This window comes from Nerophis ophidion, linkage group LG01 (genome assembly GCF_033978795.1).
Source record: "Nerophis ophidion isolate RoL-2023_Sa linkage group LG01, RoL_Noph_v1.0, whole genome shotgun sequence".
In the NCBI taxonomy this organism is placed as follows: Eukaryota; Metazoa; Chordata; class Actinopteri; order Syngnathiformes; family Syngnathidae; genus Nerophis; species Nerophis ophidion.
In genome coordinates this window covers 86,330,132-86,357,601 of record NC_084611.1, presented here as the reverse complement: position 1 = coordinate 86,357,601, position 27,470 = coordinate 86,330,132, and the positions used below count along the sequence as shown (strand labels likewise).

Sequence of the window (27,470 nt, the reverse complement as noted above, 5' to 3'; positions counted from 1 at the left end):
TTCTTACAATGTGTCGACTTTTTTCTTATAAAATCGGGAACAGTTTCTCATATTGGCTTCTGTAATATTGCAATATTTTCTCATAAATTATTACTTTTTAATGCAAAATGGTGACATTTGGTGACAAAAATAAGCGGTAGAAAATGGATGGATGGAAATTATTACTTTTATCACAAAATTGCCAATTTTTGTGTTGTTCTTGTAAAACAGTCACATTTTTGGAGTAAAAGTATGACTTTAGTCATAATTTTGCCGCGTAAAATTCCGGCACGACAATAATCCAGCACTGACTGGAGGACAAAGCAGGTAAAAATAAGAGCGGGCTGATTGACACCAGGTGTGGCCAGGTGCCAATCAGCTGCAACTGAGAGGAAACAGCGCCCAGGGAGAAAAACAGGAAACGGACAAAATAAGAGCGCTGACAGGAAATAAAGACAGGAAACAAAGACAAATACAAATAGTGACATTTGGTGACATTCAGACTTTTATCACAAAATTGCCAATTTTTGTGTTGTTCTTGTAAAACAGTCCAATTTTTGGAGTAAAGGTATGACTTTAGTCATTATTTTGCCGAGTAAAATTCCAATAATTGTTCATTTATGGCCAACATTTTTAAGTTTCCTTATAAAATTGTGACTTTTGTCTTGTAAAATTACGACTCTTTTTAAAAAATTGCCAAAATTTTAAGCTTTTATTGTAAAATTGCGACTGTTATTTAGTAAAATTCCAACTGTTATCATAAAATTGCACGAATGCTCAGTTTTTCTAGAAAAAATGTTGACTTGCCTTTTCTTGTAAAATTACGACTTTTATTATAATACTGCCAAAATCTTATCTTTTTACTCATTTTTCACTACAAGTTGTTTTATATTTGCATAGTTTGTGTATATTATTAACATTGTAAATACAAATCTTTATATATCTATAGCGGGTGGTTCTAAAGAGGTAGGCATTTTTCAGAGGTCTCAATAAGGTATGAAATACAAGAATGTGTGTGTGTGTGTGTGTGTGTGTGTGTGTGTGTTCTTGTATTTCTACCCTTCTTGAGACCTCTACAAGGAAAAGTAGCTTCCATATGAGGAGGTGTGAACAAGTTAGGACATAAATCATGATCCAATACCAAAACCATTGCATCTAATAGAGAATGATAAATAATAAAGAAAATTAAATAAATATGTATATAGAGACATACTGTAATAATTTGCAGTAAATGATGAGGATTAAAAAACAATTACCAACAAAACATAAAAAAAAAAAAAATACTAAAAGCAGTCTTTTTTCTCACAATGTGTCGACTTTTTTCTTCTAAAATCGGGAACAGTTTCTCATATTGGCTTCTGTAATATTGCAATATTTTCTCATAAATTATTACTTTTTAATGCAAAATGGTGACATTTGGTGACAAAATTCTGACTTTTATCACAATATTGACAATTTTTGTGTTGTTCTTGTAAAACAGTCACATTTGTGGAGTAAAAGAATGACTTTAGTAATCATTTTTCCGCGTAAAATTCCGGCACGAATATCATCCAGCACTAACTGGAGGACAAAGCAGGTAAAAATAGGAGCGGGCTGATTGACACCAGGTGTGGCCAGGTGCCAATCAGCTGTAATATAATGCCCACATGTTTAAGTCTCCTTATAAAATTGTGACTTTGTCGAGTAAAATGACGACTCTTCTCATAAAATCGCCAAAACTTTAAGCTTTTCTTGTAAAATTGCAACTGATATTGAGTAAAATTCTAACTTTTATCATATCGCACAAATGTTTAGATTTTCTTGAAAAAATGTTGACTTGCCTTTTCTTGTAAAACTACGACTTTTATTATAACACTGCCAAAATTTTACCTTATTACTCATTTTTCGCAACAAGCTTTTTTATATTTGCATAGTATGTATATATTATTAACGTTGTATATACAAATCTTTATATATCTAGAAAGGCTGGTTCTAAAGAGGTAGGCATTTTTTGGAGGTCCCAAGAATGTCTGAAATACTTGAATGTGTGTGTGTGTGTGTGTGTGTGTGTGTGGTGTGTGTGTGTGTGTGTGTGTGTGTGTGTGTGTGTGTGTGTGTGTGTGTGTGTGTGTGTGTGTGTGTGTGTGTGTGCTATGACGAGCCTTCCACCTTGAAGACAATTTGCGGCGACAGCATGTCAATAAAGAAGAGGAGATGGGGTTAAAACAAATAGGATGAAGGGGGCGTGTGTGTGTGTGTGTGTGTGTGTGTGTGTGTGTGTGTGTGTGTGTGTGTGTGTGTGTTTGATGCTTGGTACGCTGCCAACTCTGAGGTCACCTTTAGATGATCAGGCAGCCGTCAAACAGGACTGTCTCTACGGAGCTCGCCGCCAAATGGGCATCAAACACGGATCTAACGTATATACATATATATGTATATAAAGTTTGTTATTATTATCAAAGACGACAAAATACTTTTTTTCCCTTCGCTGCATGGGTGTCCAAAGTGCGGTGACATTTTCAAGCACAGGTGGTTTTTGGCCCCCTGGTTGTTAAAGCTCTATCGCCCTGGCAACCATGCCAGCGTCCTCTGCGGTTTTTTTCGGTCTGTTGCTTTTGTCAAGAGTGGCTGCTTTGGGCGGAAAAATATATGCAAAAGTCCAAAAAATGTCCGCAGCAGAGGACTCAGGTTGTATGTTTTGTTCAGAAGTAATAAACACTGCACTGGACCAGACACTAATGCTGTCTGATATTGATAATGGTCTAATATTAGCAAAAAAAGTAGACTGCAAAGACAAGATACGTAACGTTCGAACAGGTAAACTTTGTTATTTTTTGCAAATATTAGCTCATATTCAAAAAAGCTGGCACAAGTGGCAAAAAAAATGGAGAAACTTGAGGAATGCTCATCAAACGCTTATTTGGAGCTTTCCACAGGTAAACAGGCTGATCGGGAACCAGTGGTAATTTTGTTGACGAAAAATTTTCGTCATAGTTATCGTTAACGACCTTTTTTTTCTGACTAGAACGAGACAATAACTCAATCAATGTTTATTTATATAGCCCCAAATCACAAATGTCTCAAAGGACTGCACAAATCATTACGACTACAACATCCTCGGAAGAACCCACAAAAGGGCAAGGAAAACTCACACCCAGTGGGCAGGGAGAATTCACATCCAGTTGGACGCCAGTGACAATGCTGACTATGAGAAACCTTGGAGAGGACCTCAGATGTGGGCAACCCCCCCCTCTAGGGGACCGAAAGCAATGGATGTCGAGCGGGTCTAACATGATACTGTGAAAGTTCAATCCATAGTGGCTCCAACACAGCCGCGAGAGTTCAGTTCAAAGCGGATCCAAGACAGCAGCGAGAGTCCCGTTCACAGGAAACCATCCCAAGCGGAGACGGATCAGCAGCGTAGAGACGTCCCCAACCGATACACAGGCGAGCGGTCCATCCTGGGTCTCGACTCTGGACAGCCAGTACTTCATCCATGGTCATCGGACCGGACCCCCTCCACAAGGGAGGGGGGGACATAGGAGAAAGAAGAAAAGAAGCGGCAGATCAACTGGTCTAAAAAGGAGGTCTATTTAAAGGTTAGAGTATACAGATGAGTTTTAAGGTGAGACTTAAATGCTTCTACTGAGGTAGCATCTCGAACTGTTACCGCGAGGGCATTCCAGAGTACTGGAGCCCGAACGGAAAACGCTCTATAGCCCGCAGACTTTTTTTGGGCTCTAGGAATCACTAACAAGCCGGAGTCTTTTGAACGCAGATTTCTTGTAAGCATCAATATATACCTTGATGGTGCAGAAAAAAGACCATCTATTTTTTTAACCGATTTCCGAACTCTAAATGGGTGAATTTTGGCGAATTAAACGCTTTTCTGTTTATCGGTCTTTTAGCGATGACGTCGGAACGTGACGTCACCGAGGTAACACACCCGCCATTTTCATTTTCACATTACAAACACCGGGTCTCAGCTCTGTTATTTTCCGTTTTTTTCGACTATTTTTTTGGAACCTTGGAGACATCATGCCTCGTGGGTGTGTTGTCGGAGGGTGTAACAACACTAACAGGGAGGGATTCAAGTTGCACCACTGGCAAGAAATCTGCCGCCAGACCCCCATTGAATGTACCAGTGTCTTCACATTTGACCGGCGATGCTAAGACAGACATGGCACAGAGATGTATGGATAACCTGCAGATGCATTTGCAATGATTAAGTCAACGAAATCACAAAGGTGAGTTTTGTTGATGTTGTTGACTTATGTGCTAATCAGACATATTTGGTCACGGCATGACTGCCAGCTAATCGATGCTAACATGCTACGCTAATCGATGCTAACATGCAATTTACGCTAGCTGTATGTACATTTGAAACTAGATACCCACATTCGATGCGAAACAAACACTTACCAATCGACGGATTTAAGTTGCTCCAGTGTCACAAGATGGGAAAGTCCTGATCGTTTGGTCCGCACATTTTACCGGCGATGCTAATAAGGCAGCCATGCTATGGGCCACTTCATTAGGTACACCCACGCTACGGCCGAATAGCGTCAATAGCTATTCACCCAATAGCTTCAATTTCTTCTTCAATTTCATTTTCGCTATCTGCCTCCATACTCCGACCGTCTGTTTCAATACATGCGTAATCTGTTGAATCGCTTAAGCCGCTGAAATTCGAGTCTGAATCCGAGCTAATGTCGCTATATCTTGCTGTGGTAACCGCCATGTTGTTTGTATTGGCAGCCCTGTGTGACGTCACAGGGAAATGTGACGGGTGGATATAGCGATGTTGCAAATCAGGCACTTTGAAGCAGTTTTTCGGGATATTCCGGGAGGTGTAAAATTTTGAAAAACAACTTCGAAAAATACAACAAGCCACTGGGAACGGATTTTTATTGTTTTTAACCCTTTTGAAATTGTGATAATGTTCCCCTTTAACATTCGAACTGGTAAACTTTGTGTTTTTTTGCAAATATTAGCTCATTTTCAAAAAAAGCTGGCACAAGTGGCCAAAAAACGGAGACACTTGAGGAATGCTCATCAAACGCTTATTTGGAGCTTTCCACAGGTAAACAGGCTGATTGGGAACCAGCGGTAATTTTGTTGACGAAAAATTTCCGTCCCAGTTATCGTCAACTGACTAAAACGAGACAATAACTAAATAAAAAATAATTGACGTTGGCAACACTAAATTGGCCCTAGTGTGTGAATGTGAGTGTGAATGTTGTCTGTCTATCTGTGTTGGCCCTGTGATGAAGTGGCGACTTGTCCAGGGTGTACCCCGCCTTCCGCCCGACTGTAGCTGAGATAGGCACCAGCGCCCCCTGCGACCCCAAAAGGGAATAAGCGGTAGAAAATGGATGGATGACGTGGACTAAGACGACGACGAGGTGTATTGACGTATTCGTCGATGAATAAAAACGAGAGGAAAATGTCTGCCAGAGACGAGATCCAACCGGAACTCATTTCGTTAGGAGGAGGCGGGAGGAGTTGGGAAGAGAACCAATCAGAGCGACGCGGTAAGGAAGTTACGTAAACGTAGTTTGCGTTTCAGACTGCAGAAGACAACATGTCAACGCCGGGGGGGGGGAGCAACCCACGGCCCTAGAGCCACATGCGGCTCTTGAGCGCCGCCCTGGGTGAAAAATAATATTTTTTGTTGTAATACGACAAACATGACACAAACCTTCCTAATTGCTAGAAAGCCCAGTGTTTAATATGTTTGTGTTTATGCTTCGCTGATGACAGTATTTGTCGAGCGCCGCTTTGTCCTACTAATTTCAGCGGCCCTTGAACTCACCGTTGCTGTGGACTGCGACTCAACAGTTTGTTGACGTGTCCAACTTTTTGTCAGGGATATTTCTATCCAAGTTATCACACAACGAACCGGTTTAGCTCGGTTGGTAGAGTGGCCGTGCCAGCAACTTGAGGGTTGCAGGTTCGATTCCCGCTTCCGCCATCCTAGTCACTGCTGTTGTGTCCTTGGGCAAGACACTTTACCCACCTGCTCCCAGTGCCACCCACACTGGTTTAAATGTAACTTAGATATTGGGTTTCACTATGTAAAGCGCTTTGAGTCACTAGAGAAAAAGCGCTATATAAATATAATTCACTTCACAACTTTGTGTTGCCATGGGTTCCCGGCGAGAAGACAAAAGCGGTCTTTGTGAAACTCCACCGTGTAGGATGGGGAGCGACATGAGGGTTCTGTTTCTTTCATGTATTGCAATCCACAGAAAGATGTTGTCTTGAGACATGCGATGAGGTGGCGACTTGTCCAGGGTGTACCCCGCCTACTGCCCGAATGCAGCTGAGATAGGCTCCAGCGACCCCAAAAGGGACAAGCGGTAGAAAATGGACGGATGGATGGGTTAAAAACATTTTTTTGCAAACCAGTAATTATAGTCTGCAAATGATGTGTTGTTGTTGTTGTTGAGTGTCAGTGCTGTATGCATGTATGGATGGATGGATGGTGTCTTGACCCAAGAACTACAAAGCGGAGAGGAAGCAGGACCAGACTCTTTTTTGGGGACTGTTTTACGACCTTTTCTTTGAACTGTTTTGTAATCAAAAGCGATGGCAGTTTACGACCCCCACTCCTTTAGAAACAGCTTTTGCAATGTCATCAGGGAAAGTCCGAATAAAACAGGAGGCGTACAAGAGCAGAGGTGTAAACGTTTCTCCTCATTGAGCCGAATTCAATTCTGTCTCCGTTTGACTGCTTGCTTCTCGTCTTGTTTAATAGATGTCGTCAGTGTGGGAACCTGACGACTTTCTCCGACGCCGCCACAGAATGACGTGTTTTATGCCACAACTCCTTTGTCTCGTGTACGTGTTTCTCCTCATTGAGCCAAATTCAATTCGGTCTCCGTTTGACTGCTCACTTCTCGTCTTGTTTAATAGATGTCGTCAGTGTGTGAACCTGACGACTTTCTCCGACGCCGCCACAGAATGACGTGTTTTATGCCACAACTCCTTTGTCTCGTGTACGTGTTTCTCCTCTTTGAGCCGAATTCAGTTCTGTCTCTGTTCGACTGCTTGCTTCTCGTCTTGTTTAATAGATGTCGTCAGTATGGGAACCTGACGACTTTCTCCGAGGCCGCTACAGAATGAGGTGTTTTATGCCACAACTCTTTTGTCTCGTGTACGTGTTTCTCCTCATTGAGCCGAATTCAATTCTGTCTCTGTTTGACTGCTTGCTTCTCGTCTTGTTTAATAGATGTCGTCAGTGTGTGAACCTGACGACTTTCTCCGACGCTGCCACAGAATGACGTGTTTTATGCCATAACTCCTTTGTCTCGTGTACGTGTTTCTCCTCATTGAGCAGAATTCATTTCTGTCTCTGTTCGACTGCTTGCTTCTCGTCTTGTTTAATAGATGTCGTCAGTGTGTGAACCTGACGACTTTCTCCGACGCTGCCACAGAATGACGTGTTTTATGCCACAAATCCTTTGTCTCGTGTACGTGTTTCTCCTCATTGAGCCGAATTCAATTCGGTCTCTGTTTGACTGCTTGCTTCTCGTCTTGTTTAATAGATGTCGTCAGTGTGTGAACCTGACGACTTTCTCCGACGCCGCCACAGAATGACGTGTTTTATGCCACTCCTCCTTTGTCTCATTTTGTCCACCAAACGTTTTATGCTGTGCATGAGTGCACAAAGGGGAGCTTCGTTGATGCGGTTGACTTGTGATGGAGTGCTAATCCGGCATAGTTGGTCACTGCAAGCTAATCGATGCTAACATGCTATTTAGGCTAGCTGCATGTACACATTACATCATCATTAAAGTTAAAGTACCAATAATTGTCACAAATACGCAAGGTGTGTCAAAATTATTCTCTGCATTTGACCCATCACCCTGGATTCCCCCCCTGAGAGGTGAGGGGAGCAGTGAGCAGCAGCGGTGGCCACGCCCGGGAGTCATTTTTGTTGATTTAACCCCCAATTCAAACCCTTGATGCTGAGTGCCAAGCAGGGAGGTAATGGTTCCCATTTTTATAGTCCTTGGTACGACTCGGCCGGGGTTTGAACTCCCAACCTACCGATCTCAGGGCGGACACTCTAACCACTCGGTATGTTTGAGCTCATTTAATTTGCTTGGCTTATGTCCTCTGTGTATTTAGTTTATGTTTCCATGTTTCATGACACACTATCTGTATGTCATATCGGCTGCATTTCTGATAGTTGTTGATGCGTCATGTTGTTCCAGACCACAGCAAACATTGTAATAAATCCATTAGAAGAAGACGGCCTGCCGTTTCCTTTAACTCGGACACACACATCTATACCTTTTGGACATTTTAAGACGGTCATTTCCAGGAGTTATCTCACCCTGGGGCGGCATAGCTCAGTTGGTAGAGTGGCCGTGCTAGCAACTTGAGGGTTCCAGGTTCGATCCCTGCTTCTGCCATCCTAGTCACTGCCGTTGTGTCCTTGGGCAAGACAATTTACCCACCTGCTCCCAGTGCCACCCACACTGGTTTAAAAATGTAACTTAGATACTGGGTTTCACTATGTAAAGCGCTATGAGTCACTGGAGAAAAGCGCTATATAAATATAACTCTTCACTTTACCCTCTGAGAAGTTTTCTAATGTTGTAAAGATGTGTAGGATAAATATGACTGTGGAGGGGGGCGTGGGCGGCACGCCTCCTGCTGGAAGGGAGTGTGTATGGCCCAGCGGATAGGTGAGTAGATTACCCAGCTGGGACTGGTTATCTAATCACCTGTCTCTTTTATCAGCAGCGTCCGAGGCTGTAAGGGGGAGAGAGGATTCTGACGGTCCCCGGGGGAACCCGCACATAGAGACTTCCACATTTACATTTACATTTTTTTTCAACGAAGATTCGCGTCAGCCTGCGACACAGTCATTTTGATAGTAGGCTAATACATCATGTGTTGCCATCATTATAACACTTTCAAGTCTTTAAAGGCTCCAGACGGATTACTTTTTTATATTTTTGGTCCGATATAGCTCTTTCAACTATTTTGGGTTGCCGACCCCCAGGTTTAGAGGTGTGACTGGGACAGTTTTCTGCAATAGTTTGCACGTTGCAGAATAAATTGTGTTTACCAAAAATCATGACTTCTTGCAAAATGCAAAAAAACCTGAGAATGACCAGAGTACAAGTGTGGTCACTGATGACATCATCGGTGAAACTATTGGCGCTAACGAGTGTAGTTTGTGTGTGTGTGTGTGTGTGTGTGCAGGTGCGGTGAGGGCCTCCAGTATCTTCCCAATCCTCAGCGTGATCCTGCTCTTCATGGCGGGGCTCTGCATCGCGGCCAGCGAGTTCTACAAGTCCCGCCACAACATCATCCTCAGCGCCGGCATCCTCTTCGTCTCCGCAGGTACCGTCCCTAACCCGTTCTTCAGTCTCGCATAGTCTAGTCTCGTGTTCCAGTTCCCGTCCGGTTCTCTTATTTTGTAGTTCTACGTCTGTTTTGGTGTGTTTACGCAGTAACTTTACGCCTGGTTTTGAAGTCCCATGCTTCTTGTGCACGCCCACCTGCACTAGGGTTTTGTTTTTTGTTTTTTCTCCCATATATTAAATCATGTTTCACCGGCAACACGTTTAAGATTCTGCGATGAGGTAGCGACTTGTCCAGGGTGTACCATGTCTACCTCCCTGGTGGTCTAGCGCAGTGTTTTTCAACCACTGTGCCAAAAAGTTTTTGCTGTCGTCCAGCATTCTGTTTTTGGTTACTTTGTTGCCGGTTCAGTTTTAGTTTCATCCTGCATTAGCCTTCCCTAAGCTTTAATGGCTTTTCTTGGGGACACTCACCTTTTGTTTATTTTTGGTTTGGCTGAACTACCTGAACTAGGCGTCCTTTACGAGGAGGCTCGATGATGTCTTCGACAGAAATCTACCTCGTCCTTCACAGCGATGTTTGTGAATCAGAGGATTTGTGCGAACAATCATCCCGACTCTCATTGTGGGCGTAGTGAGGTTTGTGGTCACTTCCTGTGAGAACAGGCTGTGCTGCTCCTCCGTGTTTAGATACAGCTCAAACATTGAGCGAGGAGGAGGAGGAGGAGGTAGTGGTGGAGAGAAATAAAAGAAAAGGGAAAACACCGGACACGACCGAGTCTCGATAACGCCTCGCCATGGTGGGAACGTTCAAATGTTGCATTTGAGGGTAGCCGGTGATATTCTGCTCTATAGTGGACAGGTTCAAAAGTTGTGTTCGAGGATAGTCTGTAATATTCTGCTCTGTAGTGGAGAGGTTCAAATACTGCGTTCGAGGATAGTCTGTAATATTCTGCTCTATATTGGAGAGTTTCGAATGCTGCGTTTGAGGATAGTGTGTAATATTCTGCTCTGTAGTGGAGAGGTTCGAATGCTGCGTTCGATGATAGTCGGTAATATTCTGCTCTATAGTGGAGAGGTTCAAATGCTGCGTTCGAGGATTGTCGGTTATATTCTGCTCTATAGTGGAGAGGTTCAAAGGCTGCATTCGAGGATAATCGGTAATATTCTGCTCTATAGTGGAGAGGTTTGAATGCTGCGTTCGATGATAGTCGGTAATATTCTGCTCTATAGTGGAGCGGTTCAAATGCTGCGTTCGAGGATAGTCGGTAATGTTCTGCTCTATAGTGGAGAGTTTCGAATGCTGCGTTTGAGGATAGTCTGTAATATTCTGCTATATGGTGGAGAGGTTCAAATGCTGCGTTTGAGGATAGTCGGTAATGTTCTGCTCTATAGTGGAGAGTTTCGAATGCTGCGTTCGAGGATAGTCTGTAATATTCTGCTCTGTAGTGGAGAGGTTCGAATGCTGCGTTCGAGGATAGTGTGTAATATTCTGCTCTGTAGTGGAAAGGTTCGAATGATGCCTTCAAGGATAGTCTGTAATATTCTGCTCTATAATGGAGAGGTTCGAATGCTGCGTTCGAGGATAGTCTGTAATATTCTGCTCTTTAGTGGAAAGGTTCAAATGCTGCGTTCGAGGATAGTCTGTAATATTCTGCTCTATAGTGGAGAGGTTCAAATGCTGCATTCGATGATAGTCGGTAATATTCTGCTGCATAGTAGAGAGGTTCAAATGCTGCGTTCGAGGATAGTCTGTAATATTCTGCCCTATGGTGGAGAGGTTCGAATGGTGCGTTGGAGGATAGTCTGTAATATTCTGCTCTATAGTGGAAAGGTTCAAATGCTGCGTATGAGGATAGTTGGTAATATTCTGCTCTATAGTGGAGAGGTTCAAATGCTGCGTTCGAGGATAGTCTGTAATATTCTGCCCTATAGTGGAGAGGTTCGAATGCTGCGTTCGAGGATAGTCTGTAAAATTCTGCTCTGTAGTGGAGAGGTTCAAATGCTGCGTTCGAGGATAGTCGGTGATATTCTGCTCTATAGTGGAGAGGTTCAAATGCTGCATTCGAGGATAGTCGGTAATATTCTGCTCTATGGTGGAGAGGTTCAAATGTTGCGTTCGAGGATAGTCGGTAATATACTGCTATATGGTGGAAAGGTTCAAATGTTGCATTCAAGGGTAGTCAGTGATATTCAGCTCTATAGTGGAGAGGTTCAAATGCTGCGTTCAAGGATAGCCGGTTATATTCGGCTCTATAGTGGAGAGGTTCAAATGCTGCATTCGAGGATAGTCGGTAATATTCTGCTCTATAGTGGAGAGGTTCGAATGCTGCGTTCAAGGATAGTCGGTTATAATCTGCTCTATAGTGGAGAGGTTCGAATGATGCCTTTGAGGATAGTCGGTTATATTCTGCTCTATATTGGAGAGGTTCAAATGCTGCGTTCGAGGATAGTCGGTAATATTCTGCTCTATGATGGAGAGGTTCAAATGCTGCGTTCAAGGATAGTCTGTAATATTCTGCTCTATAGTGGAGAGGTTCAAATGCTGCGTTCAAGAATAGTCGGTAATATTCTGCTCTATAGTGGAGAGGTTCAAATGCTGCGTTCGAGGATAGTCGGTTATATCCTGCTCTATATTGGAGAGGTTCGAATGATGCCTTCGAGGATAGTCGGTTATATTCTGCACTATATTGGAGAGGTTCAAATGCTGCGTTCAAGGATAGTCAGTTATATTCTGCTCTATAGTGGAGAGGTTCAAATGCTGCATTCGAGGATAGTCGGTAATATTCTGCTCTATAGCGGAGAGGTTCGACTGCTGCGTTCAAGGATAGTCGGTTATATTCTGCTCTATAGTGGAGAGGTTCGAATGATGCCTTCGAGGATAGTCGGTTATATCCTACTCTATATTGGAGAGGTTCAAATGCTGCGTTTGAGGATAGTCTGTGATATTCTGCTCTATAGTGGAGAGGTTCAAATGCTGCGTTCGAGGATAGTCGGTAATATTCTGCTCTATAGTGGAGAGGTTCAAATGCTGCATTCGAGGATGGTCGGTAATATTCTGCTCTATAGCGGAGAGGTTCAAATGCTGTGTTCGAGGATAGTCGGTAATATTCTGCTCTATAGTGGAGAGGTTCGACTGCTGCGTTCAAGGATAGTCGGTTATATTCTGCTCTATAGTGGAGAGGTTCGAATGATGCCTTCGAGGATAGTCGGTTGTATCCTACTCTATATTGGAGAGGTTCAAATGCTGCGTTTGAGGATAGTCTGTGATATTCTGCTCTATAGTGGGGAGGTTCAAATGCTGCGTTCGAGGATAGTCGGTAATATTCTGCTCTATGGTGGAGAGCTTTAAATGCTGCGTTCAAGGATAGTCGGTAATATCCTGATCCAATGACCACAATGACCTACTCAGTGGCCTTGTGGCAAGAGTGTCTGTCCTGCGATAACATTGGTTTTGTGATTGGTCCTAAAGACCAACCCAACCAGAGCTAATCCCATGATCACTTGGACATAAAATACATAGACGAGTGCGAGTAAAAAGGTCAGAAATGTCCTTGTTGACGGAAAGTCAACAACACCCGGACCATCAGGTAGTGCTCATCGCAGAGAGTGAAGTCTGTAAGACCGAGGCTGCCATGCCGCAGCTTTTGCCGGTCTGGTTCTAGGCCACGGCCCAGTGGGCTTCAGTAGCTAGATCACTCTAACCCCTCCAAGTCATGCTCTCTCTCTCTCTCTCTCTCCCTCGCCCTCAATGTCTGCCTCGCTCGCCCTGTTGCTAGGCTAAGAGAAGGCCGCCGGGATTACACGCTAAAAATAAGGTGTCCCCGATCCTCTTTTTTTTTTTTTTTTTTTTGCAAGGATACATTTCAATCGTCGTCCTGGCGCTCCACCCCGGCTTTTGCTTTTCCCCGTTTAGCCGCGTTACTCGCCGTTCTTTATCGGCGTAGGTCCCGTGCGTCTATTTCTGGCCACACATGGCGCTGACAGTCGAGAGAGGAGGACGGGAGAGGACTTGACAGCGGATGATAGTCTGTAATATTCTGCTCTATGGTGGAGTGGTTCGAATGCTGCGTTCGAGGATAGTCTGTAATACTCTGCTCTATAGTGGAGAGGTTCGAATGCTGCGTTCGAGGATAGTCTGTAATATTCTGCTCTATGGTGGAGTGGTTCGAATGCTGCGTTCGAGGATAGTCTGAAATATTCTGCTCTATGGTGGAGTGGTTCGAATGCTGCATTCGAGGATAGTCTGTAATACTCTGCTCTATGGTGGAGAGGTTCAAATGCTGCATTCAAGGATAGTCTGTAATATTCTGCTCTATAGTGGAGTGGTTCGAATGCAGCGTTCGAGGATAGTCTGTAATACTCTGCTCTATGGTGGAGAGGTTCAAATGCTGCGTTCAAGGATAGTCTGTAATATTCTGCTCTATGGTGGAGTGATTCGAATGCTGCGTTCGAAGATAGTCTGTAATATTCAGCTATGTGCTGGAGAGGTTCAAATGTTGCATTCGAGGGTATCCGGTAATATTCCGCTATATGCTGCGTTCGAGGATAGTCTGTAATATTCTGCTCTATGGTGGAGTGGTTCGAATGCTGCGTTCGAGGATAGTCCGTAATATTCTGCTCTATAGTGGAGAGGTTAGAATGCTGCTTTCGAGGATAGTCTGTAATACTCTGCTCTATAGTGGAGAGGTTCAAATGCTGCGTTCGAGGATAGTCTGTAAAACTTTGCTCTATAGTGTAGGGGTTCAAATGCTGCGTTCGAGGATAGTCCGTAATATTCTGCTCTATAGTGGAGAGGTTCAAATGCTGCGTTCGAGGATAGTCTGTAATATTCTGCTCTATAGTGGAGAGGTTCAAATGCTGCGTTCGAGGATAGTCTGTAATACTCTGCTCTGTGGTGGAGAGGTTCAAATGCTGCGTTCGAGGATAGTCTGTAATATTCTGCACTATAGTGGAGAGGTTCGAATGCTGCGTTCGAGGATAGTCTGTAATATTCTGCTCTATAGTGGAGAGGTTCGAATGCTGCATTCAAGATAGTCTGTAATACTCTGCTCTATAGTGGAGAGGTTCAAATGCTGCGTTCGAGGATAGTCTGTAATACTCTGCTCTATGGTGGAGAGGTTCGAATGCTGCGTCAAGGATAGTCTGTAATATTCTGCTCTATAGTGGAGGGGTTCAAATGCTGCGTTCAAGGAGAGTCTGTAATATTCTGCTCTATAGTGGAGGGGTTCAAATGCTGCGTTCGAGGATAGCCTGTAATACTCTGCTCTATAGTGGAGAGTTTCAAATTTTGTGTTCGAGGATAGTCTGTAATACTCTGCTCTATAGTGGAGAGGTTTGAATGCTGCGTTCAAGGATACTCTGTAATATTCTGCTCTATGATGGAGTGGTTTGAATGCTGCGTTCAAGGATAGTCTGTAATATTCTGCTCTATAGTGGAGAGGTTCGAATGCTGCGTTCGAAGATAGTCTGTAATATTCTGCTCTATGGTGGAGTGGTTTGAATGCTGCGTTCGAGGAGAGTCTGTAATAGTCTGCTCTATAGTGGAGAGGTTCAAATGCTGCGTTCGAGGAAAATATCTGTAATACTCTGCTATATGGTGGAGTGATTCGAATGCTGCGTTCGAGGATAGTCTGTAATATTCAGCTATATGGTGGAGAGGTCCAAATGTTGCATTCGAGGGTATCCGGTAATATTCCGCTATATGCTGTGTTCAAGGATAATCTGTTATATTCTGCTATATGGTGGAGAGGTTCAAATTTTGCGTTCGAGGGTATTCTGTAATTTTCTGCTATATGGTGGAGAGGTTCAAATGCTGCGTTCGAGGATAGTCTGTAATATTCTGCTCTATAGTGGAGGGGTTCAAAGGCTGCATTCAAGGATAGTCTGTAATACTCTGCTCCATGGTGGAAAGGTTTGAATGCTGCGTTCAAGGATAGTCTGTAATATTCTGCTCTATGGTGGAGAGGTTTGAATGCTGCGTTCGAGGATAGTCTGTAATATTCTGCTCTATAGTGGAGAGGTTCGAATGCTGTGTTCAAGGATAGTCTGTAATTGTCTGCTCTATGGTGGAGAGGTTTGAATGCTGCATTCGAGGTTAGTCGGTTATATTTTGATGAATGGTGGAGAGATTAAAATGTTGCAATCGAGGATAGTCTGTAATACACTGCTCTATAGTGGAGAGGTTCAAATGCTGCGTTTAAGGATAGTCGGTTATATTCTGCTATATAGCGGCGAGGCTCGAATGCTGCGTTCGAGGATAGTCTGTAATATTCTGCTCTATGGTCGAGTGGTTTGAATGCTGCGTCCGAGGAGAGTCTGTAATAGTCTGCTCTATAGTGGAGAGGTTCAAATGCTGCGTTCGAGGATAGTCTGTAATATTCTGCTCTATGGTGGAGAGGTTCAAATGTTGCATTCGAGGGTATCTGGTAATATTCCGCTATATGCTGCGTTCAAGGATAGTCTGTTATATTCTGCTATATGGTGGAGAGGTTCAAATGTTGCGTTCGAGGGTATCCTGTAATTTTCAGCTATATGGTGGAGAGGTTCAAATGCTGCGTTCGAGGATAGTCTGTAATACTCTGCTCTGTGGTGGAGAGGTTCGAATGCTGTGTTCAAGGATAGTCTGTAATATTCTGCTCTATAGTGGAGAGGTTTGAATGCTGCGTTCGAGGAGAGTCTGTAATATTCTGCTCTATAGTGGAGTGATTCGAATGCTGCGTTCGAGGATAGTCTGTTATATTCAGCTATATGGTGGAGAGGTTCAAATGTTGCGTTCGAGAGTATCCTGTAATTTTCTGCTATGTGGTGGAGAGGTTCAAATGCTGCGTTTGAGGATAGTCTGTAATACTCTGCTCAATGGTGGAGAGGTTCAAATGCTGCGTTCAAGGATAGTCTGTAATATTCTGCTCTATAGTGGAGAGGTTTGAATGCTGCGTTCGAGGAGAGTCTGTAATATTCTGCTCTATAGTGGAGTGATTCGAATGCTGCGTTCAAGGATAGTCTGTTATATTCTGCTATATGGTGCAGAGGTTCAAATGTTGCGTTCGAGGGTATCCTGTAATTTTCTGCTATATGGTGGAGAAGTTCAAATGCTGCGTTTGAGGATAGTCTGTAATACTCTGCTCTATGGTGGAGGGGTTCGAATGCTGCGTTCAAGTACAGTCTGTAATATTCTGCTCTATAGTGGAGAGTTTCGAATGCTGTATTTGAGGATAGTCTATTATATTTTGCTATATGGTGGAGAGGTTCAAATGTTACGTTTGAGGATAGTCTGTAATAATCTGTTCTATGTTGGAGAGGTACAAATGCTGCGTTCGAGGATAGTCTGTAATATTCTGCTATATGTTGGAGAGGTTCAAATGCTGCGTTCAAGGATAGTCGGTTAGATTCTGCTACATGGTGGAGAGGTTCAAATGCTGCGTTCAAGGATAGTCGGTTAGATTCTGCTCTATGATGGAGAGGTTCAGATGCTGTGTTCAAGGATAGTCGGTTAGATTCTGCTCTATGGTGGAGAAGTTCAGATGCTGCGTTCAAGGATAGTCGGTTAGATTCTGCTCTATGGTGGCGAGTTTCGAATGCTGCGTTCGAGGAGTCGGTTATATTCTGCTATATGGTGGAGATCGAGGATAGTCTGTATTACTCTGCTCTATAGGGGAGAGGTTCAAATGCCGCGTTCAAGGATAGTCGGTTAGATTCTGCTCTATGGTGGAGAGGTTTGAATGCTGCGTTCAAGGATAGTCGGTTAGATTCTGCTCTATGGTAGAGAGGTTCAAATGCTGCGTTCAAGGATAATCGGTTAGATTCTGCTCTATGATGGAGAAGTTCAGATGCTGCGTTCAAGGATAGTCGGTTAGATTCTTCTCTATGGTGGAGAGGTTCAAATGCTATTCAATGATAAAAGTCAGGCGGGGGGGGAGGGGGGATTAAAAAACCCCCGTCTGCTCCAGTTTGAACCCCGCTGAGGGAGACGTCATCCTGGGAGAAGCTGAAAGACAGAGAGAGGGGGAAAGTGCTGTTGGAAATATGGTCAGCGGAGCAGAGAGTGAGGCAGACCTCAGAACCCAGACCTCCTTGATCAGCCCGCTACCAAAGCAGCCACAGCAACAGAAGGCAGGAAACGTTTGCCTTCCCGCCAACTTTGATTTGCCGTCGCTCTCTCAGCCTGTGCCATTTCCCGGTCTGAAGCGGCCCAGGTCTGAAGCGTGGACTCTGAACTACAACGGCGGTGTTACTGATACCAGACTGGCTTGCAATTGTTTGGACTGCCATCTTTGCACGGACAAAGAAAATTGCCACTTCTGCACAATTGACAATAATTATAGCAACGACCTTGAGCATGAAAGTTGTGTGATAATATATACAAAATTATTCTAACATTCATTCATTCATTCAAAACTATTAAACAAAAAAAAATTGCAGCCGTCCGCGAAAAAAAAAATCCATGAATTCGCTGTACCGCTTTATAAGCCGCAGGTTTCAGAGCGGAGGGAAAAAGTAACAACTTCAGAGTCCGGGTGATCTTTTCCAAGGGTACTGTGACTTATTTCCACCAATGGTTGTCTCACACACACACACGCACGCACGCACGCACGCACACACACACACACACACACACACACACATGATTTAACCCCCAGTTCCAACCCTTGATGCTGAATGCCAAGCAGGGAGGTAACGGGTCCCATTTTCATAGTCTTTGGTTTGACTCGGCCGGGGTTTGAAGTCACAACCTACCGATCTCAGGGCGGACAGTCTAACCGCTAGGCCACCGGGTAGTACAAGTATAATGGGGTTGCACGGTATACCGATACTGTCGGGATGGAGTGGTGCGGTCGGGAGAGTGACCGTGCCAGCAACCTGAGGGTTCTGGGTTCAATCCGCAGGTAGAAAAGCGCTATAAAGCCCCATTATGGACTGGACTCTCACTATTATGTTAGATCCACTATGGACTGGACTCTGACTATTATGTTAGATCCACTATGGACTGCACTCTCACTATTATGTGAGATCCACTATGGACTGAACTCTCACTATTATGTTAAGCCCCAGTATGGACTGGACTCTCACTATTATGCGAGATCCACTGTGGACTGGACTCTCACTATCATGTTGGGTCCACTATGGACTGGAATCTCACAATATTATGCAAAATCTACTATGGACTGGACTCTCACAATTATGTTAGATCCACTATGGACTGGGCTCCCACAATATTATGCGAAATCCACTATGGACTGGACTCTCACTATTATGTTAGATCCACTATGGACTGGACTCTCACTATTATGTTAGATCCACTGTGGACTGGACTGTCACTATTATGTTGGGTCCACTATGGACTGGAATCTCGCTATCATGTTAGAGTCATTATGGACTGGACTCTGACTATTATGTTAGCTCCACTATGGACTGGAATCTCACAATATTATGCAAAATCTACTATGGACTGGACTCTCACAATTATGTTAGATCCACTATGGACTGGGCTCTCACAATATTATGCGAAATCCACTATGGACTGGACTCTCACTATTATGTTAGATCCACTATGGATTGGACTCCCACTATTATGTTGGATCCACTATGGACTGGACTCTCACTATTATGTTAGATCCATTATGGACTGAACTCTCACTATTATGTTAAATCCACTTTGGACTAGACTTTCACAATATTATGTTAGATCCACTATGGACTGGACTCCCACTATTATGTTAGATCCACTATGGACTGGAATCTCACTATTATGTAAGATCCACTATGAACTGGACTCTGACTATTATGTTGGATCCACTATGGACTGCACTCCCACAATTATGTTAGATCCACTATGGACTGGACATTCACTATTATGCGAGATCCACTATGGACTGGACTCCCACTATTATGTTAGATCCACTATGGACTGAACTCTCACTATTATGTTAAATCCACTTTGGACTAGACTTTCACAATATTATGTTGGATCCACTATGGACTGAACTCTCACTGTTATGTTAAATCCATTTTAGACTGGACTTTCACAATATAATGTTGGATCCACTATGGACTGGACTCTCACTATTATGTTAGTGCAAAACTATTGAACACAAAACATTGGGGCCGCCGCAGAAGAAAAATCCACGAATTCCCCGCACTGCTTTTTTAAGCCGCGGGTTTAAAGCGTAGGGGGGAAAAAAGTAGCAACTTATAGTGCGGAACTCAGGGTGATCTTTGGCCCGTTTCTTCATCTAACCTTTATATGGTTTTGTTCCGCCCCGTCACAGGCTTGAGCAACATCATCGGCATCATCGTCTACATATCCGCCAACGCCGGGGACCCTTCCAAGAGCGACTCCAAGAAGAACAGCTACTCCTACGGCTGGTCCTTCTACTTCGGCGCCCTCTCCTTCATCATGGCCGAAATGGTGGGCGTGCTGGCCGTGCACATGTTCATCGACCGCCACCGGGAGCTGCGCGTGGGGGTCCGGGCGGCCGACTACCTCCAAGGCTCGGCCATCACGCGCATCCCCAGCTACCGCTACCGCTACCGCCGCCGCTCGCGCTCCTCCTCCCGCTCCACCGACCCCTCGCACTCCCGCGAGGCCTCGCCGGTGGGCCTGAAGGCCTTCGGGACCCTGCCCTCCACGGAGCTCTCCATGTACACGCTCCCCAAAGGCCAAACGGGCACGCCCACCGCCACCTATAACTCCACAGAGAGGGACCACAACTTCCTGCAGGTCCACAACTGCATCCAGAAGGACCTGAAGGACTCGGGCAACGCCGCCAACCGCCGCACCACGCCCGTATGAAACTGACCAAACCTGAGACGCTTGAAAAATGAGGTGGTCCGAGCGGGGACTTTGAGGAGGGGGGGACGGACGGTTCGTATCTTGAGGGCTCGAAGGCGAAATGGGGAGCTTCTTTTTCAAAAGGGGGGACAAAAAAAATGCATGATTTTGCCATCTAGCTTTATTTAACAATTCGGAAAGAGTCAGGGGGTCCTGTAGAGGTGGTCTGTGGAGCGCCGGGCCGGGTTGGTCTTACCCCCCCACTCCCCCACCCCCACTCCCACCGTCCAATCAAAAACAATCAACTTTATATTTTTTACTCTTCCTCGGCCTCCCAAGACCCCGCCCCTTTTCGTCTCTTTCCGTTGCCGTATCTTCCCTTACTTTTCTTCTATCCTTTACATAAATACTGTGAAGCATCGCGGCGTTAAAGAGTCATAGCAGGGAGCACTTTCCGGCCGCAAACAAGTAAAAAAAAAAAAAAAAAAAGACAAAAAAACGAGAAGAAAAAAAAGAAAGCAACTATGTATTGATTCTATATAAACATATGAGTATACCTGTTCATACACCACGACTAGGCCGGCGCAAAGACCGAGGGGAAAATACATCAAAGTAGCTTTAAGAGATAGAAAGTCGTCACGGATACTAAACCCGGACAAGTGTCGAGGATCGGGCTAATGGTTCGTAACAGAGATGTCCGATAACATCGGCCGATAAATGCTTTAAAATGTAATATCGGAAATTATACTTGCCAACCCTCCCGATTTTCCCGAGAAACTCCCCAGACAACAATATTTGGAGTATTGCCTTAACCTCTTAAGACCCAAGCTGTTTGTTTACATCAGGGGTCCCCAAACTTTTTGACATCGGGTTAAAAAAAATCTAGCCGGGGGCCGGGCTGTAAAATATATATCAGGTCGGGAAATAACACAGGCTATTTCATCCCTACAAGCCTGTTTCACGGGTTTCCCTGCTCTTCAGGGGATTTTATAATAACATAGGCTCCAGAAAGGGATAAGCGGTAGAAAATAGATGCATGTATAATAAAATCCTCTGAAGAGCAGGGAAACCTGCGAAAAAGGGGATTTTATGATAGAATATAAAAAAAAAATCCCCTGAAGAGCAGGGAAACCTGCAAAACAGGCTTGTAGGGATGAAATAGCCTCTGTGTTTTTTTTCCTGACCTAACGTGTTTTCCGCTATATATATATATATATATATATATATATATATATATATATATATATATATATATATATATGTAAATATTATATATACATACATACATGTATATATATAGATACATATATATATATATATATATATGTATCTATATATATATATATATATATATATATATATATATATATATATATATATATATATATATATATATATATATATATATATATTCCGAGCGCAATGATGTCACATTACTAATGGGAAAATGCATTTTTAAACAATATGATTTGCCTGAGCGGCTAGGAGACACCGAGAGTAACAACCAGTAGAAAATGGATTAGAAAGGACAGATTTAAAAAAATATACATACAAAAATAAAATTCAAATATTTTATCTTGGGACTTCCCAAAGTTTTTTTTACATATTTACATATTTATTTAATGTTTCTTTGCTATTGGGGCTTATTGGACCCTAATTAGAATAAAAACTAAAAATCCTCTTTTGATACAAGTGAAGTGAATTATATTTATATAGCGGTTTTCTCTAGAGACTCAAATCGCGTTTACATAGTGAAACCCAATATCTAAGTTACATTCAAACCAGTGTGGGTGGCACTGGGAGCAGGTGGGTAAAGTGTCTTGCCCAAGGAGACAAGGGCAGTGACTAGGATGGCGTGAGCGGGGTTCAAACTTGGAACCCTCAGGTTGCCGGCACGGCCACTCTACCAACCGAGCTATCCCGCCCGGTATGGCTCTTCTCCCGGTATATGATGTACTTAGTCCATGAGTACACAAGCGTGTACTTCATATGTAGTGACATGCTAATTTTTATTTTTACAAAATTCCATTGTATGTTATTACTCTTCTGACACCACCAGAGGGCACTAGGCGTGTCCACCTACGTGGCCATAAGACCCCGATTCAGTAGTGCACATCATTTTAGAAATAAGAGCTAAAAGGTGCTCCACTAAGTCTTTAGAAGGTTAAAGGCACATAATATCTACGGCTTTTCACAAACACAAGTGAATGCAGTTCATACTTGGTCAACAGCCATACAGGTCACACTGACAACTTTAACACTGTTACAAATATGCGCCACATTGGTGAACCTACACCAAAACAAGAATGAAAAACACATTTCGGGAGAACATCTGCACCGTAACACAACATAAACATGACAGAAGAAATACCCGGAATCCCTTGCGGCACTAACTCCTCCGGGACAATACAATATATACAATAGTGTATATATCAAAATCGGTAATTAAGAGTTGGACAATATCGGCATATCGGCGCAAAAAGGCCATTATCGGACATCTCTAGTTCGTAAGTAATCTTTTACAGTAAACGTTGGGGGGAAAAAAAAAATAAATAAAAATAATAATCAACCTTTTGGCCTTCCGCCAAAACACCGGCTGCCATCTTTTGTTCAGGGTCAACATTCGGGAGAAAGAACTGCGGGAGTGGGACCTCTGAGCCAACACCAAGAAGACTGTGGACAATGTTGCGCCGCTACTGCCAAAGACACAAAGTAGTGGGCGAGACACAACATGGCCGGCAAAAAAAACCCAACAACAAACAAACAATGATTTTCCATGCATGCTAATCAAAATCATTCAAACTGCTTTTAAGGAAGCTGGGTTTTGAACGAGGATCCCGGGTGTGGCAAAAATAGAAGTTAACGTTACAGTACTGTGTCTTTTTACATTTTTGACCTCTTGCTCTTTTTCATTTGTTTGGCGTGGACCATTTTGGGGGCGGGGCTTCATTAAGTGCTTCAAAGAGGGGAGGGGCAAGCTTTGGAGAGGCTTTTTAAATAATAAAAAAAAAACCTTTTTTTTTATTACATTCAACTTTTACGCAGCCTTAGTCTTATGTTTTTTTGTTGTTGTTTTTTTGGGGGTGGGGGGATTGTTATTTTGTTCTGCATTGTGTTGTTGTAAATGACAATTTAAAGAAAACAAAAACAAAAACTCAAGCGTAATGTCTTTCATAAGGTGCCAAAACTGAATGATTCTGAACTTGGATGCATCAAGTCCTGATGATGATGATGATGAATAAAAATTGAACCCCCCCTGGTGGGAACACCAAGTGTCTGCGTGGTGGAAAGAAAAAAAAAAATGTTTTTATTGAAAGATTTACTTTGACGATTTTGGGAGAAACCAGTTCCAAACCCAAAAACCAGTAAAGTTGGTGCGTTGTGTGAATGGTAAATTAAAAAAAAAAAATACTTACATTCAATTGAATAGACTGCAAAGACAAGATATTTAAGGTTCCAACTGGAAATATTAGAATTTGCAACGTGTTTCAAAAAAGATGGCACAAGTGGCAAAAACGACTGAGAAAGTTGAGGAATGCTTGTCAAACACTTATTTGGGACGTCCTACGGGTGAACAGGCTAATTGGGAACAGTATGATTGGGTATAAAAGCATCCACCCGAGGTTGGGTCGCGGGGGGCAGCAGCCTAAGCTGGACTGGACTCTCAATATTATGTTAGAACCACTATGGACTGGACTCTCACTATTATGTTAGAACCACTATGGACTGGACTCTCACTATTATGTTAGATCCACTATGGAATGGACTCTTACTATTATGTTAGATACACAATGGACTCTCACACTATTATGTTTGATCCACTATGGACTAAACTCTCACTATTGTGTTAGATCCACTATGGACTGGGCTTTTACTATCATGTTGGATCCACTTTGGACTGGACTCTCACTATTATGTTAGATCCACTATGGACTGGACTCTCTCACTATCATGTTAGATCCACTATGGACTGGACTCTCCCTATTATGTTAGATCCACTATGGACTGGACTCTCACTATTTTTTTGGATCCACTGTGGACTGTACTCTCACTATTATGTTAGATCCACTATGGACTGGACTTTCACAATATTATGTTAGATCCACTATGGACTGGAATCTCACTATTGTGTTGGATCCACTATGGACTGAACTTTCACAATATTATGTTAGATCCACTATGGACTGGATCTAATTGGATTATGTTAGATCCACTATGGACTGGACTCTCACTATTATGTTGGATCCACTTTGGACTGGACTCTCACTATTATGTTGGATCCACTATGGACTTGACTCTCACTGTTATGTTAGATCCACTATGGACTGGACTCTCACTATTATGTTAGATCCACTATGGACTGGACTCTCACTATTATGTTAGATCCACTATGGACCAATTGTTCACACTATTATGTTAGATCCACTATGGACTGGAATCTCACTATTGTGTTAAATCCACTAGGGACTGAACTTTCACAATATTATGTTAGATCCACTATGGAGTGGACTTTCACAATATTATGTTGGATCCACTATGGACTGGACTTTCACTATTATGTTAGATCCACTATGGACTGGACTCTCACTATTATGTTAGATCCCCTATGGACTGGACTCTCACAATTTTTTTGGATCCACAATGGACTGAACTCTCACTATTATGTTGGATCCACTATGGACTAAACTCTCACTGTTATGTTAGATCCACTATGGACTGGACTCTCTCACTATCATGTTAGATCCACTATGGACTGGACTCTTACTATTATGTTAGATCCACTATGGACTGGACTCTCACTATTATGTTAGATCCACTATGGACTGGACTCACACTATTATGTTAGATCCACTATGGACTGAACTCTCACTACTATGTCAGATCCACTATGGACTGAACTCTCAATATCATGTTAGATCCACTTTGGACTCTCTCACTATTATGTTAGATCCACTATGGGCTCAACTCTCACTATTATGTTAGATCCACTATGGACTGGAATCTCACTATTGTGTTAAATCCACTATGGACTGAACTTTCACAATATTATGTTAGATCCACTATGGACTGGACTCACACTATTATGTTAGATCCACTATGGACTGGACTCTCACTATTATGTTAGATCCACTATGGACTGGACTTTCACAATATTATGTTGGATTCACTATGAACTGGACTCTCACTATTATGTTAGATCCACAATGGACTGGACTCCCACTATTATGTTAGATCCACTATGGACTGGACTCTCACTATTATGTTAGATCCACTATGGACTGGACTTTCACAATATTATGTTAGATCCACTATGGACTGGACTCTCACTAATATGTTAGATCCACTATGGACTGGACTTTCACTATTATGTTAGATCCACTATGGACTGGACTCTCACTATTTTTTTGGATCCACTCTTGACTGAACTCTCACTATTATGTTAGATTCACTATGGACTGGACCCTCACTGTTATGTTGGATCCACTATGGACTGGACTCTCACTATTATGTTAGATCCACTATGGACTGGACTCTCACTATTATGTTAGATCCACTATGGACTGGACTTTCACAATATTATGTTAAATCCACTATGGACTAAAGTCTCACTATTATGTTAGATCCACTTTGGACTGGACTCTCACTATTATGTTAGATCTACTATGGACTGGACTCTCACTATTATGTTGGATCCACTATGGACTGGACTTTCACAATATTATTTTAAATCCACTATGGACTAAAGTCTCACTATTATGTTAGATCCACTATGGACTGGACTCTCACTAATATGTTGGATCCACTATGGACTGGACTTTCACAATATTATGTTAGATCCACTATGGACTAAAGTCTCACTATTATGTTAGATCCACTATGGACTGGACTCTCACTATTATGTTAGATCCCCTATGGACTGGACTCTCAAAATTTTTGGGGATCCACTATGGACTGAACTCTCACTATTATGTTAGATCCACTATGGACTGGACTCTCACTATTATGTTAGATCCACTATAGACTGGACTCTCACTATTATGTTAGATCCACTATGGATTGGACTTTCACAATATTATGTTAGATCCACTATGGACTGGACTTTCACTATTTTGTTAGATCCCCTATGGACTGGACTCTCACTATTATGTTAGATCCCTTATGGACTGGACTCTCACCATTTTTTTGGATCCACTATGGACTGAACTCTCACTATTATGTAAGATCCACTATGGACTGGACTTTCACAATATTATGTTAGATCCACTACGGACTGGACTCTCATTATTATGTTAGATGCACTATGGACTGGACTCTCACTATTATGTTGGATCCACTATGGACTGGACTCACAATATTATGTTAGATCCACTATGGACTAAAGTCTCACTATTATGTTAGATCCACTATGGACTGGACTCTCACTATTATGTTAGATCCACTATGGACTGGACTCTCTCACTATCATATTAGATCCACTATGGACTGGACTCTCACTATCATATTAGATCCACTATGGACTGGACTCTCACTATTATGTTAGATCCACTATGGACTGGACTCTCTCACTATCATATTAGATCCACTATGGACTGGACTCTCACTATCATATTAGATCCACTATGGACTGGACTCTCACTATCATATTAGATCCACTATGGACTGGACTCTCACTATTATGTTACTCCAAGGTTTCGCATAGTCTTTCTCATTGACGTCCCACTGGGTTGTGAGTTTTTCCTTTCCCTGATTTGGGATCTGAACCGAGGATGTTGTTGTGGCTTGTGCAGCCCTTTGAGACACTGGTGATTCAGGGCTATATAAATAAACATTGATTGATTGATTGACAGATGCTAAGTGTAAACTTCTTCTCACTCCTTTTCAAATATGTAAAAAAAATGTTTATTTGTTTTTCGTTTTTTTATTCTCCGTTGTTTGCGATGAGGTGGCGACTTGTCCAGCGTGTACCCCGCCTTCCGCCCGATTGTAGCTGAGATAGGCACCAGCGCCCCCCGCGACCCCAAAGGGATCAAGCGGTAGAAAATGGATGGATGGATTTTCCATTGTTTACATTTTGTGTTAATGGCTGTTAAGGCTAATAGCACTGTATTGGATCAGGCTTGCTTTTGTTTTTTTTTGGCATATTTGAAATAAAATAGTACCAAATCAAACCAAATCAAAGAAATGTTGTTCTTAAACCGTTGGGACATGTTGTTCACGCGTTTGTTGACAAAGTGGTGACCCTCGCCCCGTCCTTGTTTGTCCACGACTGAGCGTTTCATGGAAGATGCGTTTACACCCACCTGTTCCCCATTAGCCCGTTCACCTGTGGGATGTTCCCAATAAGCGTTTGATGAGCGTTCCCCGACTCTCTCTGTCTTTTTTGCCACTTGTGCCAGCTTATTTATTTATTTTTTTAT

General features: G+C 42.9%; 1 protein-coding gene across 1 annotated transcript in view; it reads left to right on the top strand.

The window, feature by feature from the left end:
* The window catches only part of LOC133561136 (voltage-dependent calcium channel gamma-2 subunit-like), a 92,433-nt gene extending 71,214 nt beyond the window's left edge, over positions 1 to 21,219 (top strand). The window contains exons 3-4 of the mRNA XM_061914390.1: positions 9,181 to 9,321; positions 19,550 to 21,219. Of these exons, the coding sequence (XP_061770374.1) occupies positions 9,181 to 9,321; positions 19,550 to 20,073 (665 nt within the window). The 3' untranslated portion in view covers positions 20,074 to 21,219. The remainder of the gene's footprint in view (positions 1 to 9,180; positions 9,322 to 19,549) is intronic.
* Positions 21,220 to 27,470: the final 6,251 nt, after the last annotated feature.